Consider the following 13,806-nt stretch of genomic DNA (forward strand, 5'->3'; position numbering starts at 1 on the left):
GTGCTGCCACTAGCTGCTATATCGACCGACTGAGCCACCCGGACCGCTGCCGCACACTCTCGCCACGCTGCATGACCTCCTCATCGCTTCCTGAACGAATGAAGGGGCTCACTCTTCACAAGACCGCGGGGGACGACTGGAAGCCGGGACCGGAGACCTGGCACCCTATCAAGGTGGAAGAGCTCGCCGTACCGACGCCGAAGGAGGGTGAGTCGCTGTTCTTGGCCTCCCCGACTACCTTGACTACTTCGCCCTCCCTTCGAATCACCTACTCCTCCTTTTCAACCCCTCTGTTCGGACGATACGTTGTTGATCAATCTTGTGTTGCGCAGACCAGATCCTCGTCAAGGTCCTCGCCGCCGGCTTCAACCACCGCGACGTCTTCCAGCGCCAGAGTGAGCAATCCGCTTTGCTCGACTATGTAAGCCCGCTTACATTGTCCCTCGCAGGCCTGTACCCCGGCACGATCTTCCACACCGACGCCGTCCCCTCGATCCTTGGAGCGGACGCGGTCGGAATCGTCACGTCCCCCTCGCACCCTCTCTCCGGCAAGCGAGTCCTGGTAGCTCCCGCCGTCCACTGGCTCTCCTCGCCTCTCGGTCCCGACGAGCCAGGGAAGCAATTCGGCATCTTGGGCTCGGTCAAGCAGAGCGATGGGCGCGGAACCTACGCCGAGTATGTTGCGGTCGGAAAGGACGACGTGATTGAGTGCCCCGCGCACTTGACGAACGAGCAGGCTGCGACGGTCCCGCTTGGCTGCTTGACGGCGTACCGTGCGACTTTCACGAAGGCGAATGTCAAGAAGGGCGACAATGTCCTCATTACCGGAATTGGCGGGGGTGTTGCTATCCAGGCATTGCAGTTCTGCGTCGCTGCAGGTGCCCTCCTTCTCTTCCTCGCCGAGACTTCTCAGCGCGACTGACGTTTCAAGTCTGGCTAGGCGCGAACGTCTGGGTTACGTCCTCGTCGCCCGACAAGGTCAAGCGTGCGCAGGAGCTCGGCGCGAAGGGCGGCGTCAACTACAAGGAAGGCGAGTCCGCCCGTCCTCGCTCTTCGAATCGATGCTCACTGACGCTGTTTGCTCCGCAGACGACTGGCCGAAACAGCTCCAGAAGCACCTCCCCTCTTCCCGCCCTTACCTCGACGCTGTCATCGACTCTGGGGGTGGACCAATCGCTGCGCAAACGGCGCGACTGCTCAAGGACGGCGGTATCATCGCTTGCTACGGCCAGACGAGCGGGAAGCCTATTGACGTCTCGATGGCGGTCATCCTCAAGAACATTGAGTTGCGCGGTCAGTTTCGAACTCCACTGCGCTCTCGCTGGATCGCGCAGCTCTGCCTTCGCAAATATGAGCTCACGTCGCTGACGGACGGAAACTTCGCAGGCTCGACGATGGGTTCGCGCGAAGAGTTCTTCGCCGCCGTTAAGATGGTCGCCGAGCACAAGATCCAGCCAGTCGTAGACTCGGTCCTGAACGGCCTCGAGCAGGCAGAGGAAGGGTTCCAGCTGTTGAAGCGCGGCGGGCAGTTCGGAAAGGTTCGTACTTCGGTCATCTCGTCTGGTGTTGTGATGGATGCTGACGTCGCCCGTCTCGCAGGTCGTGATCAACATCGCGAAAGACGAGCCGTCGAAGCTTTAAGGTGGAGCAGCAGCTAGAGTCTAGACTGAATGCAAGACCACAACTTGTTTATTTCTCAAATAGTCTGAGGGAGTATAGACGAGGGCTTGTGGTTCACCAGGAACGCTATAGTGGATAAGTTGGCGACCGGAGATAGATACACGAAGCAGGGAACAGGTGGAGAGGTGACTAGCTCGTTCCGTTGACGCGCACTTCCTCGACGGCGAAGGATCTGCAAGTCCGCAGGTCATCAGCATGCGTGATGGCGGAAGAAGGGCAAGGAGACGGACCCGGTGATCTCGAGGGGCACGACTTTCGACCAGTCGGGCGGGAGCACCTCCGCGACCTTTGCGCCGGGGTGGCCGCCGTCCTTCGCGGGCAGCATGAACTGCGCAAAGTAGGCGTCGAGCATGTCGGTGTCCTCGAGGCCAACGATGAGGCCGGTGTCTGTGGGCGAGGACGAGATCAGGAAGGATGGACGCAAGGTGGGAAGTGTCGAACGTACATTGGTCAGGTCGGACGACGACGATCGCGCCCTCCTCCTTCGAGATGCCGTACGTCTCGTACGCCTTGCCATCGCCGCGGTGGTCTGCGAAAAGCGGAGGTGGAGGAGATCAGCGCAGGCTCGCTTCAGGAAGGTGGATCGCACACGGCGAAAGGCTACTCCTCCGCGCCTCCCGACCTGCGCACTGAAGAGGATCCGAGAACGCACGCGATGGTCCGTCGCAGTAGATCCGCTTGTAGTTGTGAGGGTGGAAGATTGACGGCTGAGGAAAGTCGTAAAGCCCGACTGCCGTTCGCTCGGCGCAGTCTGCGAAGGGTGACAGATTGAGTTCAGCGGCGTCGGAGGCTTAGAAGAGGACTTGCAGCGCACGGACAGTGACAGGGTCGATGACGGCCCACCGCGGCAAGTCGCCGGGCGTGTATTTGCTGACAACGCTCTCCGGCGAATCGAGGTAGTCGGCGAGCTTCTGCAACCGCTCCTTCGCTGCGGGCTTGGTGATGTCGCCAGGGAAGACAAGCAGCCGGAAAGCGCCGGTGAAGGGGATGCGGGTGGTGAGCTGGTCGGCCGTGGCGGAAGCCTGGTTGACGACCTGCGCCGAGTAGAAGCGTTCTCCGACGGGGAGCTTCGAGGCCAGGTACTGCTTGGATGTGACGGCGCCGCGCGAACCGTCCTTGCCGACAATGATCGAGTCGGCGTAATTGATTGAGATGCCGAGCGTGAAAGCTTTGCCTGTTGTAGACCGTCGAAAGTAAGCGGAAGGAAAGGGTCCGAAGCGAGCAGTTACATTTACCCTTCGCGATGATTTCGCCGAGCTTCTCGGCATTACGATCCTCCTCCCTGCCCTTCTGCAGCTGGTGCCGCTTCGATGACCAGCTCCTCGCTAGCTTGCAGTCCAGGCTGAGCAGGGCGGCCGCGACGGGCTGGCGCTCGAGAGAGTAGGTTTCGAGGAGCTCTGGCTTTGCGAGGCCAGTGGCGACGAGACCGACTGCGCGACGCAAAGACACGATCAGTCCAGCGGAATCGGCGGACATCAAAGGAGGCCGAGCAAGTCAGAGAAGGGTGGACAGGGTGGACCTACGCTTCCAGCAGAGGTTCCAGGTGTCTTGCATCGAGGTGTTCATGCCTTGACCGGCCTTGGCTGTGAGAGGTGAAGGTCAAGGGAAAATCAAGAAGGTCCGCAAGCAGGGTAGGAAGCGAACGGTACGTACGAGAATGCGTATGGCAGGCGTCGCCAGCGAGGAAGACGCGGTTGTATTGCGCAAAGGACTCGGTCAACCGCTGGCCTGAAGAGGAAGAGCGAAGTCTGAGTCTGGACGAGCAAGAGCGACGAGACCGCTTTGAACGCACCGACATGGTAGCCTGTCACGGCAAGGGTAAGCTGCGGTTTGTCATGTTGAGTAGGACTCCGACGCACCGGTGAACCAGTCGATGGATTCGTAGTCGAGCGTGTACGGGTGGAGGATCTTCCGCGCCGTTGCAAGGATCGTTTCAGACGTGATCCTCGACTTATCGAGATAAGCGCCAGGCTCGACGCGAATGGGAAGCTGAATGTATAGCCGGACAAGGTCGCGCGGTTGCGGGATGACCATGATTGAGCCGAAGTTGGCGGACTGGATCGCGCACGCCATGCGGATGTCCGGCTGTTGACTCGGCAAGGTCAGCGAATCGACTGCAAAGGACAGCGAGTTGGGCGCACAAAGTTTGTGCGGGGAACAAGGTCGAGTACACCCCAGACGAAATCTAACCAGCAGGACTCGATCAGTTCGTGAGCTGCACATTCGTTCGAGCTATTTGTACGCACTCGTCTGGTCTCCGAGCATCTTGACGCCGAGTTGGCGGCGAGTCCACGAGTGTGCGCCGTCGCAGCCGATCAGGTAGCGCGCCTTGACAGTTTCGACCCGCTCGGCCGTCCCGTCCTTCTTGCTGCAAGCGCAACACGCAAAGCGTCAGTGGTACCTCATCGTCAGAGAGTGTGGTCGTCGACACACTAAAGACCCTCCTCCTCCGCAGCCGACAACAACGAACTTCTGAACAGGCCACTCCTGACGCCTTTATCGTCGAATTTGTACGCATCCGGTGTCGATTCGCCCTCGGACAGATGGCGGACGGTGAGCGTAATTGAGTGCGAGTTGTGGTCGGCGACGAGCGACTCGTCGATGGAAAGAGTGTCGGGAAGCATCGAGCGCTCGGGCGCGATTGCGCCTTGCGAGTGTTTCTGCGGGAGACGAAGCGATTTGAACCCGCCCTCTCAAGCCAAGCACAATCTCGGCCGCACCTGTGCATCATCGAGCAAGTGCGTCTCGACGCGTCCTGTTAGCCGGAAACTTAGCCTGCGTCTTCGATTCGCAAGAGATGCAGGTTAGCTCACCCTGGTGTAGGATCGTCTGCTGAAAGCGCGAAAGTCCAGGAGTCGTGTCGGGACTGCGGTGACACGCCCGTCAGCCAAGGTGAATGAGGTGCTGAAGCGAGGTGGAAGACGCACATCTGGCCCGTCCGAACGAGCCTGCCTGTCTCGGGACAAGGTGCCCAGAAATTGATCTCGCTCTGTACGTGGAGCGTCAGGAGAGCTCGTCAGGAATCGTCCCTAGCAACTTGCGACGAGTGAGCGGGACTGACCATGGGCGACGCCTCCTTCTGCACCTGCTCGATGATGCCGAGACTTTCGAAGATCTCGAGCGAGCGAGGATTCAAGCCGTCGGCTTGACCTGTGTCAGTCGAAGCACGTTGAGCGTGCATCGGCGGCATGAGGAGGTGGAAGAGGGTCTCGAGACGAGTGTCAGCGCAGCAGGTCCCTGCGCGGAAATGCCACAACTGACCGTTCTCGAGCTGCGCACTCCGCTTGTCGAAGATGCGGACAGTTAGGCCTCGGGCAGAAAAGCGGGAGAGCACATCTGCGGCCTATGAAGCGGAGAAAAGGATAAGCTGCGACTCGAGGGGGATTTGGGGGAATCCGCACCATGCAGCCAGCTGGGCCTGCGCCAATGATGGCGACGTCGACGAAGGACATCGAGTCGTTGAAAGGGCCTGCGTTCGTAGCGGAAGAGCAAGGATGGCCGGAAGGGGTTGAGCCATTCGAGACGGCCATACTTGCGAGCGCCGTTGAGAACGTTCGTTCCGAGGTGAGCGGCAAGGAGCAGAGTGAAGATAAGCACACATCTCGTTCGCCTGGCACGCCGACAGGAGCTGTGCGAACTAGAGAACGTGTCGGACGGACATCCCGAAGTCAGCAGCGTAGGAGGGTGCGATTGAAGGGGCGTCAAACCGCCGAGGAGAGATCCGGAACGCCCCCTCGTGTCCTTCAACAGCAAGCGTAGAGCACCGCAGCGGGCGAAGGTGAAGCGTAAGGCGGAAGAACGCGGAAGAGGCGAAGTTGGCGAAGCTGGCCGTTCCTCACGCCTCGTCCTCGTGCAGCGCCACGGCACGAGCGATCTGTGCAAGAAATGCCGCAGTCCGATCGCAGTCCACGTGCCCGAGCCCGCCGTGGTCGTCCAGGGAGACCGCAAGATGAAGCTGTGCGTCCGGCGGTTCTCTTCGCATACGAGCACGGCGGATGTGCGCACGAGCCTGGCTTGTATCATTACCGTCGCTCGAGAGCCTTCCCAGCTTCGAGCGGGTCAGGGCGGCGTGTGGGCGATGGGCAAGCACTGCGAGGTGAACGAGGAGGGGAAGGAAGGGCGAGGTCGATGAGGCGAGGGCTAAACAAGCAGATCGCGTACGCTACGCTTGAGCAGTTTGAGTCGCCGGCGGGATGTTATAGGCGCTGCACTGAGCAAAGAGACGAGGAAGAGACAGAGCAACCGGGTCGATAGATACTTGTGTATTCCGAATACAAAGTCGATAGTACAGCCAGCCACACCTTCGCTAGAGACCATATACAGCTGACGGGATGCGAGGGAATACAGGAACCGGCGATAATAACGAAGGGCGAGGTCGGGAACGCTCAGATGGCGTTTACCTCGGCAACGGCAAGGGTCCTGTGGTAGAGCAATCGTCAGCCTCAGCGAGAGCCAGAGAGTCTGAGAGGACGCACTTGGCGATCTCCTGGTGAGCGACCTTGGACCAGTCGGGCGGGAGGACCTTGGTAACCTTCGCGCCGGGGTAGCCGCCGTCCTTTGCGGGCTGCATGAACTGCGCGAAGTAGGCGTCGAGCATGTCGGTGTCCTCGAGACCGACGACAAGGCCGGTGTCTACAAGGGAAAAAGCGGTCAGTAGTGAGCGGAAGTGTAAGGAGAGAGGCGCGACGCACATTGGTCAGGTCGGACGACGACGATCGCGCCCTCCTCCTTCGAGATGCCGTACGTCTCGTACGCCTTGCCATCGCCGCGGTGGTCTGCGAAGAGAGGAGGAGGAAGAGGTCAGCGTACGCTCGCTTCGACGATGGCCGAATGTTTCCTCCTCTGCACCTCCCGACCTGCGCAATGAAGAGGACTGAGAACGCACGCGATGGTCCGTCGCAGTAGATACGCTTGTAGTTGTGAGGGTGGAAGATCGACGGCTGAGGGAAGTCGTAAAGTTCGACCTCCGTTCGCTCGGCGCAGTCTGCAAAGGGTGAGAGATCGCGGTCAGCAGAGTCGGGAGTTCAGACGAGAGTTAGAAACGCACGAATAGTGACAGGGTCGATGACGGCCCACCGCGGCAAGTCGCCGGGCGTGTACTTGCTGACAACGCTCTCCGGCGAGTCGAGGTAGTCGGCGAGCTTCTGCAACCGCTCCTTCGCCGCGGGCTTGGAGATATCGCCAGGGAAGACGAGCAGGCGGAAGGCGCCGGTGAAAGGGATGCGGGTCGTGAGCTCGTCGGCCGTGGCGGAAGCCTGGTTGACGACCTGCGCCGAGTAGAAGCGTTCGCCGACCGGAAGCTTCGAGGCGAGGTGCTGCTTTGATGTAACGGCGCCGCGCGAGCCGTCCTTGCCGACGACGATCGAGTCGGCGTAGTTGATCGACATGCCGGCCGCGAAGAGGTTGCCTGCAACGAAACCGCCGTTAGCAGGTCTCCAAATTCGTCTTGGTGAAGCCGTACTCACCAGTCGCGAACACATCCTTGAACTCCTTCAAGTCGACGCCCTCGTCAACATCCGTTGCGCTAGCGGGCTTGCCGGAGAAGAGCTTGGAGAACTTGGTGTCAAAGTCGATGAGGGTCTTGGCGACGACCTGGCGTTCGTCCGAGTAGGTCTGGAGGAGTTCGGGCTTGGCGAGACCGGTCGCCACGGAGCCGACTGTCGAAAGAGGGTATGGAGGGTTAGTCGACCATCACCGGAAACGCATGGCGAACGACCAAGACCCACGCTTCCAGCACAAGTTCCAAGTGTCCTGCATCGACGTGTTCATGCCCTGGCCCGCTTTGGCTGTCGAATCGGAAAACGAGAACGTTAGCACCTTCGTTCGGAGGAAGAGCGAGAACGAAGAGAACGTACGCGAGTGGGTGTGGCAGGCGTCGCCGGCGAGGAAAACGCGGTTGTGAGCGCCGAACGACTCGGTGAGGCGCTGGCCTATTGCGAGGAAGGAGAGGGTGAGAAGTCAGTCTCGGAGGAAAGGCGCAGGAAGCGTCTCGGGACGGACCGATGTGATAGCCTGTCCGGGACGGGTCGTCAGCCTCGGCTGCACGGTGGAGACGAGCGGGAGGGAAACGCACCAGTGAACCAGTCGATGTGCTCGTAGTCAAGCGTGTAAGGGTGCAAGATCTTCCTCGCCGTGTCGAGGATCGAGTCGGGCGTGACCTTGGACTTATCAAGGTAGGCTCCCGGCTTGACCTGGATCGGGAGCTGGATGTACAGGCGGACGAGATCGCGCTCTTGAGGGATGATCATGATAGAGCCGGCGTTGGCGGAGTGGATCGCGCAGCGCATGCGGATGTCGGGCTGTCAGGGCAAAGGGCGTCAGTACGACCAATTCGACAGCTCGGTTGTCTGTAGAATATGACCCACGAAGTTGGTGCGAGGAACGAGGTCGAGCACACCCCAAACGAAGTCTGTGAGACGCAACCGCATTAGCTTGACAGTCCTCGCCTCTATTCGAGCGAGTGCACGCACTGGTCTGGTCACCGAGCATCTTGACGCCGAGTTGGCGACGGGTCCAGGAGTGTGCGCCGTCGCAGCCGATGAGGTAACGGGCCTTGACGGTCTCGACGCGCTGGGCCTTCTCGCCCTTCTTGCTGGAAGCGCGAGCATCAGATCGTCAGCACCTCAGCACAATGCGAGAAGCGAAGAGAACGAGCGTACTAGAGCGCCTCTTCCTCCGCAGCCGACAACAACGAACTCCTGAACAACCCGCTCCTGACGCCCTTCTCGTCACCCTTGTACGCATCAGGGTTCGACTCGTCCTCGGACAGGTGGCGGACTTGGAGGGTGATAGGGTGAGAATCGTGGTCTGTCACGAGCGACTCGTCGATGGAGAGGGATTCGGGCAGCATTGAGCGCTCCGGGGCGATGGTGCCGTTTGAGTGTTTCTGCACGAGCGAGCGAATTAGCTGCGTTCTGCGGCAAACGAAGCGAGAGTCGAAGCGTACGAGAGCATCCTCGAGCAAGTTCGCTTCGACACGGCCTTGATGCAAGATGGTCTGCTGGAAGCGGGAGAGTCCGGGGATCGTGTCGGGACTGCGGGAAGGGTTCGTTAATCGATCGAAGGGATAAAAAGGGGAGGGGTGAGGACGCACATCTTGGCTGTCCGGATGAGCCTGCCAGTCTCGTGGCACGGGTTCCAGAAGTTGATCTCGCTCTGCACGGCACAAAAGAGGGGAGTATCGTCAGTCTTGTCTCCGGGGGGCCGAAAGAGCGAAAGCCCTGCTGAACGCGCGACGCACCATCCGCGAGCCCTCCTTCTCGATGTTCTCGATGAAGCCGAGACTCTCGAAGATCTCGAGCGTGCGCGAGTTGAGTCCATCGGCTTGTCCTGCGTCGACAAGAGTGGCAGAGTAGAAAGAAAGAAGCGATGTAGAGGTACAAGTTGGCGCGAAGGGGTCAAGAGGAAGCAAGTCCGGGATCAGCGACGTCTCGTCCTTTCGGGAGCGGAACCGCCTCTTACCGTTGTCGAGCTTTGCACTGCGCTTGTCGAATACTCGCACGGTCAGCCCGCGGGCCGAGAAGCGCGAGAGGACGTCCGCCGCCTGTTCGGCACGAGGTGGGTGCGAGTGTCAGCTCTCTCCGCTCAGCGGTGGCGCGTTCCCGGTGAGAGAGACGCACCATGCATCCTGCTGGTCCTGCGCCGATGATGGCGACGTCTACGAGCGATGGCTGGCTGTGTCCGTTGCTCGAAGCGGAGCCGTTTGCGGGTGGGGGAGGAGCAGACATGGTCGTGGTGTAGGGTCTGGAGGAGCAGCTAGAGTACGAGACAGCGAGTGTACAGAAGCAGAGCAGAACAGCGAATGGACAGCACGCGCACGAGAAAACACACTTGAAGCGGAGTGGGGACGGAAACCGCGTCCCGGGGTCACTCGACGGCGGCAAGTCCATTCCTCGCCCGCAAACCGGGGGAAAGCCTACTCCACACCATCGACCACGCCTATCCGACGTCGATTCCCCCGCCTCCGCCGCATCCAGCGCGCGTCGAAATCGCCCCCTCGCCGCAAACTTGCTTCCGCCCTGCCTTCGTCGACTTGTTCCGCTCTTCGTCGTCGCCTCACACCCCCGCTCAACTCGTCGCTGATCGCCTGTGCTATCTCCTCTGTCGAAGCTCGACCATCGCCTGTCGCCGCTGCGGGTGCAGGTGTCGCAGGAGACGAGGACGGTAGTCGGGACGGGCGCAAGGTGAGGAAGATGAGGCAGGCGAGGATGGCGAGGACGAGGAGGAAGATGAGCTGGCACTTGCCAGAGCGTCGTTGGTACCTGTGCAACGGCATAGGCAGCAGCCATCATGAGCACGCGAGTCGAGCGGAAAGCGCTCAAGACTTCGAGCGCACCTCGTTGCCTGCTGCAACTCCTGCACCGCGCCCTTCACATCCGTACTCATCTGCTCAACATTGTAATCCACGCGATCCAGCAGCGTGCCCTGGTCAATCACGAGGCTGGACAAGTCCTTGAACATGTCTGCGAGGTCGGCGATCGACTGGGCAATGTTGTGGATCTCGTTGGTGCGTTGGTCAATGGCGGAGGTCGAGGCGGAAGCAGGCGAGGAGAAAAGTTGCTGTTGGGCTAGAGAGGGGGTGCTGGGTGAAAGGACGGAGCGGGACTGCGGGAAGGCGTCGAGTTCAGTTCAACCGACCGCTCAACCTTCAAGGCGTATAGTGATCGTTACGCTGCTCTGCCAACGCCGAAGACGGGAGTCGCTCGAACCGGCACTTACAGCTTGTTCGTCGTCAGCTAGCGAGACGAGCGGGTCGTAGGTCGACTTCGCTTGCCGCTCGACAGCGCGCGACTCGTTTCCCTTGAGTTCTGAGTGGAGGTGGATATCAACACACACGAGTCAGCCGCATTGTGTTTACTGAGTCGAGCGCAAGACGACCACCCGGACTCACGTCTCAGATACTCTGCTTGCTTCTTCCTGAACCCCGTACTCAATTCCTGCACCTTGGTCGCCAGCGCCGTCTGTACATTCGCCGCCATGATGAGGTCTATCCGCTTCATCTCTGCGTCTGCGGCGGAAGTTGCGCGCGAGGCGAGCAGGGCTTGCGATTGTTCGGCGATGAGGCGGATGGAGGACTGGCAGGTGCGAAAGTCCTGTGCATCGACAAGGAAAAGTGCGAGAGGTCAGCATGACGGACCTGTTATGCTGCGCTCAGTTAGCGAGCAGACGCACGGAGGTGATTGCGGTTGCGAGCGCCTCGATCTCGCGCTCCTCGGCGGTTCGGTCCTTGAAGCCGGGCAAGAGGTGCTTCGCGTGAAGCTTGTCAAGCTGAGCGACTGCGAGTCCAACAAGAAGAAGTCAGCCAGCCCTCCTTCGCTCGTTCCGAGGACGGGAAGAGGAGCGAGAGCAGGAAGCAGTCCTCGTCGCTGGACGCACTCTTCGGCTTGACCTGGAGGATCACCTCGTCGACCTTGTCCGCCACGTCGACCCACTTAGGCGGCAGCTGTCCTCCTACACTCCCTCTCCTTGTCGGGACCGCCCCACTCGCCCTCCTCGTCGCAGCCAAGCCTATCGCACTGCCGCGCCTGACTTGTTCGCCATTCGATCCACCAGGAACGAGCAAGCCCGCCTCCTCATCGTCCAGGTCGTAGTCGTCTTCGTAGTAGCGCGGGTAAGGCGTTGCGGGAGTTGAAGGAGGTCGGATGGACGAGTCGCGGTACGAGAGGAAGAGCGACGTTCGTGAGCGGGTCAGTGGCTCTCCCGGGGACAGCACACGCGCCATCTCTGCCTGCAGAACGCAACCAAGCAGACTCGCTCGTCGTCGGGAGAGGAGACCGCACCTTGTCCTCCTGCACTTCACTCGCTCACAGCTTGGATCGCTCTAAGAGACTGCTAGTGCCGCATGGCGAGTCAGCCAGATCCGCCTGCTGACCCGCAGGCCGCCCCATCGCAGCTCTTCGACTCGTGTACGTCCCCACCTCCTCCTCATCGAACAAGTGGCGTTCGGCGTGTCAGCTCGCCTGCCTGGCCGTGCGACTCGATAGAGGGAATGGCGCAGCGCTGCAGCTGACCAGAGCATCCTCCCGCAGACGTCTACTACGCCGCTGAAGCCGCTCGGATCGCCCGTGAAGCCTGTCAAGGGAAGGATGGGCTCGTCTCGCGCATCAAGGAGCTCGAAACAGAGCTCGAGGACTTGCGGCTGGGTCATCAGAAAGCAGTGAGGTCGGCGCGGGATGCGCAGAAGCAGCTCGACGTGCGTTCACGCTCTTCTCGTTGCCTTCTTTCGACTTCGCGGGCTGACCCACGCTCATTGTCCCGGTAGATTGGCGATCAGGTCGTCTTCTGCTGTCTCGACGGCGACGGCTGCATCTTTGAGCGGTCGCTGATCCAGAAGGGGCGAGAGGGCGGACGGGAAGCGGCCAAGCGACTCATCGAGCACATCCACGACTATGCGATAGAGCGAGGCTACCGTGGTCAGCTCAGCATCGTCGTCAACATCTTCGTCAACAAGGTTGGACTTAGCAAGGTGTTGCAGGTGCGTGAAGCGACAAGCTCTTGCAGGCATTCCTCTGCTTGAGCGATGTCTGACCCGAGATCTGCTTCCCTTTGCAGTCCTGCGGTATCGCCGACGAAGCGACCTTCTCCACCTTCCTCCTCGGCTTGAACGCCGCCCACCCTCTCATCGTCGTCTCGGACGTCGGTCCCTCGAAAGAAGCGTCCGACGCCAAGATCAACTCTTCCATCCGCCTCTTCGCCAAATTTCCCTCGACGAAACTCATCCTCGCCGGTGCAGCACACGACGGCGGCTACGCGCACCTTTTCTCAGAGCTCGAGACCGAGTCTCCGCAACTTGCCGAAAAGGTCACGCTGCTCAAGAGCTACACCGACTTGGCGTTCGAAATCAAGCGCCTCAACCTCCGCACAACGTCGTTCGACGGTCTCTTCGAAGCGAAGAAGCTCGTCTCGTACGCGACGCTCGGCACGCCGTCGATGCCGACGACGACACCTCGCAAATCGCCTGCGCCGCCTGCCACCACGCCCGGCGGAGGCCTCAAGACGCCCAAGATGGTAAAGAAGGATAGCTACACCGGTAACAACAGCACGGTCAAGAAGACGAATGCGGCCCTTGGCGCTGCGTGGGCTGAGCCGGACGAGTTCAGGCGCGACGATGGCTTCACGAAGGTGGTCAAGTTGAGACCGATAGATCCTTCGAAGGTGCGTTGCGGTTCGCTTTTGACACCGAGACTCCGGGCTAAAGCGTTTCCGCGAGCAGCCCCTGCATAAGCAGGTCCCGCCTGTCTGCAACCGACACTACCTGCTGTACGTTCAGGCTTCTCGTTCGATCCAATATCCCGCTGACTCGCTCGGTTCGCAGCCCGCCTTGCCGCGACGGCGACGCATGCCGTTATGGGCACCAGTATGCCCTCACGACCGCGCAGCTCGTCGAGCTCCGCCAGAACGCCAAGAAGTCGCCGTGCTCTCACGCCCTCAAGGGCAAGGAGTGCAAGGTCGAGAACTGTCCCCTCGGACATACCTGCCCTCGTGCGTTCGCTGCTCGCTCTGCCCTTTCAGCTGCTCGAGCTAACGCTGGATTCGCGTCGCAGGCGGAAAAGATTGCCGCTACGGTACGAAGTGCAGGTTCAGTGCGCCTGGTACGTGATTTTGCGCCCACTCAGCGCGCGGGACTTGCTCATAAGCTCTTCGCAGGCATGCACCCTCCGGGTACGAAGGGGCGAAACGACACAGCCGCCTATCGCGGACCTGATGTCGGCCCAAGCACCGTCTCTGCGCGCAAGAACGCCAAGTCGACGAACGGGTACGGGAAGAAGTACGGCCCGTCGAGCGACGACTACTACAGCGAGTCGGACGGCTACGAGACGACGAGCTCAATCGACTAGTTCTGGACGGCATCGTGCGCTTCCTCCCTTCTTCTGCCTACTCTAGGACGCTGAGCGTCGCAAGTCTATAGCAAAACGGGTATAGATCTACGCATATATCGCAAGTCGCAACAACTCGTTACTCGCCTCGCACCTCGCTTGCGACAGGTCCTCGCCCGGCTTGCTGCGATTTCACGCTTCTTAGTTGTGATCCTACTGAGCAAGTTGCGGACCGGTCAGTGCAGGTTGTGCGACGAGGAGGTGCACTCGACACCGCTCCGGTCACCCAGTTACGGTAACTGGTCTCTTT

General features: G+C 60.5%; 5 protein-coding genes across 5 annotated transcripts; 2 read left to right on the forward strand and 3 right to left on the reverse strand.

Moving 5' to 3' along the window:
• Nucleotides 1-71: 71 nt before the first annotated feature.
• Nucleotides 72-1,641, forward strand: RHTO_03847 (zinc-binding alcohol dehydrogenase/oxidoreductase; the record flags this gene model as incomplete). Its single annotated transcript, XM_016417516.1, has 7 exons — nucleotides 72-207; nucleotides 333-395; nucleotides 450-878; nucleotides 941-1,042; nucleotides 1,090-1,293; nucleotides 1,387-1,538; nucleotides 1,600-1,641. The coding sequence occupies 7 exons, from the start codon at nucleotides 72-74 to the stop codon at nucleotides 1,639-1,641; spliced, it is 1,128 nt and encodes a 375-aa protein (XP_016271168.1).
• Nucleotides 1,642-1,809: 168 nt separating this feature from the next.
• Nucleotides 1,810-5,210, reverse strand: RHTO_03848 (phenol 2-monooxygenase; the record flags this gene model as incomplete). Its single annotated transcript, XM_016417517.1, has 19 exons — nucleotides 1,810-1,852; nucleotides 1,911-2,067; nucleotides 2,126-2,209; nucleotides 2,333-2,431; nucleotides 2,495-2,854; nucleotides 2,916-3,110; nucleotides 3,204-3,263; nucleotides 3,334-3,408; nucleotides 3,473-3,484; nucleotides 3,540-3,765; nucleotides 3,822-3,865; nucleotides 3,927-4,048; nucleotides 4,114-4,340; nucleotides 4,401-4,435; nucleotides 4,494-4,546; nucleotides 4,608-4,669; nucleotides 4,742-4,830; nucleotides 4,942-5,023; nucleotides 5,082-5,210. 19 exons carry the CDS (start codon nucleotides 5,208-5,210, stop codon nucleotides 1,810-1,812), a joined length of 2,154 nt encoding a protein of 717 aa, XP_016271169.1.
• An 855-nt stretch (nucleotides 5,211-6,065) lies between these two features.
• Nucleotides 6,066-9,407, reverse strand: RHTO_03849 (phenol 2-monooxygenase; the record flags this gene model as incomplete). The annotated part of the gene is made up of 18 exons (XM_016417518.1): nucleotides 6,066-6,099; nucleotides 6,156-6,312; nucleotides 6,372-6,455; nucleotides 6,566-6,664; nucleotides 6,728-7,087; nucleotides 7,146-7,337; nucleotides 7,407-7,466; nucleotides 7,536-7,610; nucleotides 7,681-7,692; nucleotides 7,754-7,979; nucleotides 8,046-8,089; nucleotides 8,151-8,272; nucleotides 8,340-8,566; nucleotides 8,627-8,714; nucleotides 8,774-8,835; nucleotides 8,921-9,009; nucleotides 9,142-9,223; nucleotides 9,300-9,407. The coding sequence occupies 18 exons, from the start codon at nucleotides 9,405-9,407 to the stop codon at nucleotides 6,066-6,068; spliced, it is 2,121 nt and encodes a 706-aa protein (XP_016271170.1).
• A 188-nt stretch (nucleotides 9,408-9,595) lies between these two features.
• RHTO_03850 (syntaxin 16) lies at nucleotides 9,596-11,401 on the reverse strand (the record flags this gene model as incomplete). The annotated part of the gene is made up of 6 exons (XM_016417519.1): nucleotides 9,596-9,941; nucleotides 10,016-10,284; nucleotides 10,399-10,487; nucleotides 10,571-10,772; nucleotides 10,852-10,955; nucleotides 11,056-11,401. 6 exons carry the CDS (start codon nucleotides 11,399-11,401, stop codon nucleotides 9,596-9,598), a joined length of 1,356 nt encoding a protein of 451 aa, XP_016271171.1.
• Nucleotides 11,402-11,521: 120 nt separating this feature from the next.
• RHTO_03851 (CCCH zinc finger DNA binding protein) lies at nucleotides 11,522-13,517 on the forward strand (the record flags this gene model as incomplete). The annotated part of the gene is made up of 8 exons (XM_016417520.1): nucleotides 11,522-11,585; nucleotides 11,709-11,872; nucleotides 11,942-12,154; nucleotides 12,232-12,834; nucleotides 12,893-12,939; nucleotides 12,995-13,161; nucleotides 13,224-13,271; nucleotides 13,327-13,517. The coding sequence occupies 8 exons, from the start codon at nucleotides 11,522-11,524 to the stop codon at nucleotides 13,515-13,517; spliced, it is 1,497 nt and encodes a 498-aa protein (XP_016271172.1).
• Nucleotides 13,518-13,806: the final 289 nt, after the last annotated feature.

Source organism: Rhodotorula toruloides (genome assembly GCF_000320785.1).
Source record: "Rhodotorula toruloides NP11 unplaced genomic scaffold Scaffold23, whole genome shotgun sequence".
Lineage (NCBI taxonomy): Eukaryota > Fungi > Basidiomycota > Microbotryomycetes > Sporidiobolales > Sporidiobolaceae > Rhodotorula > Rhodotorula toruloides.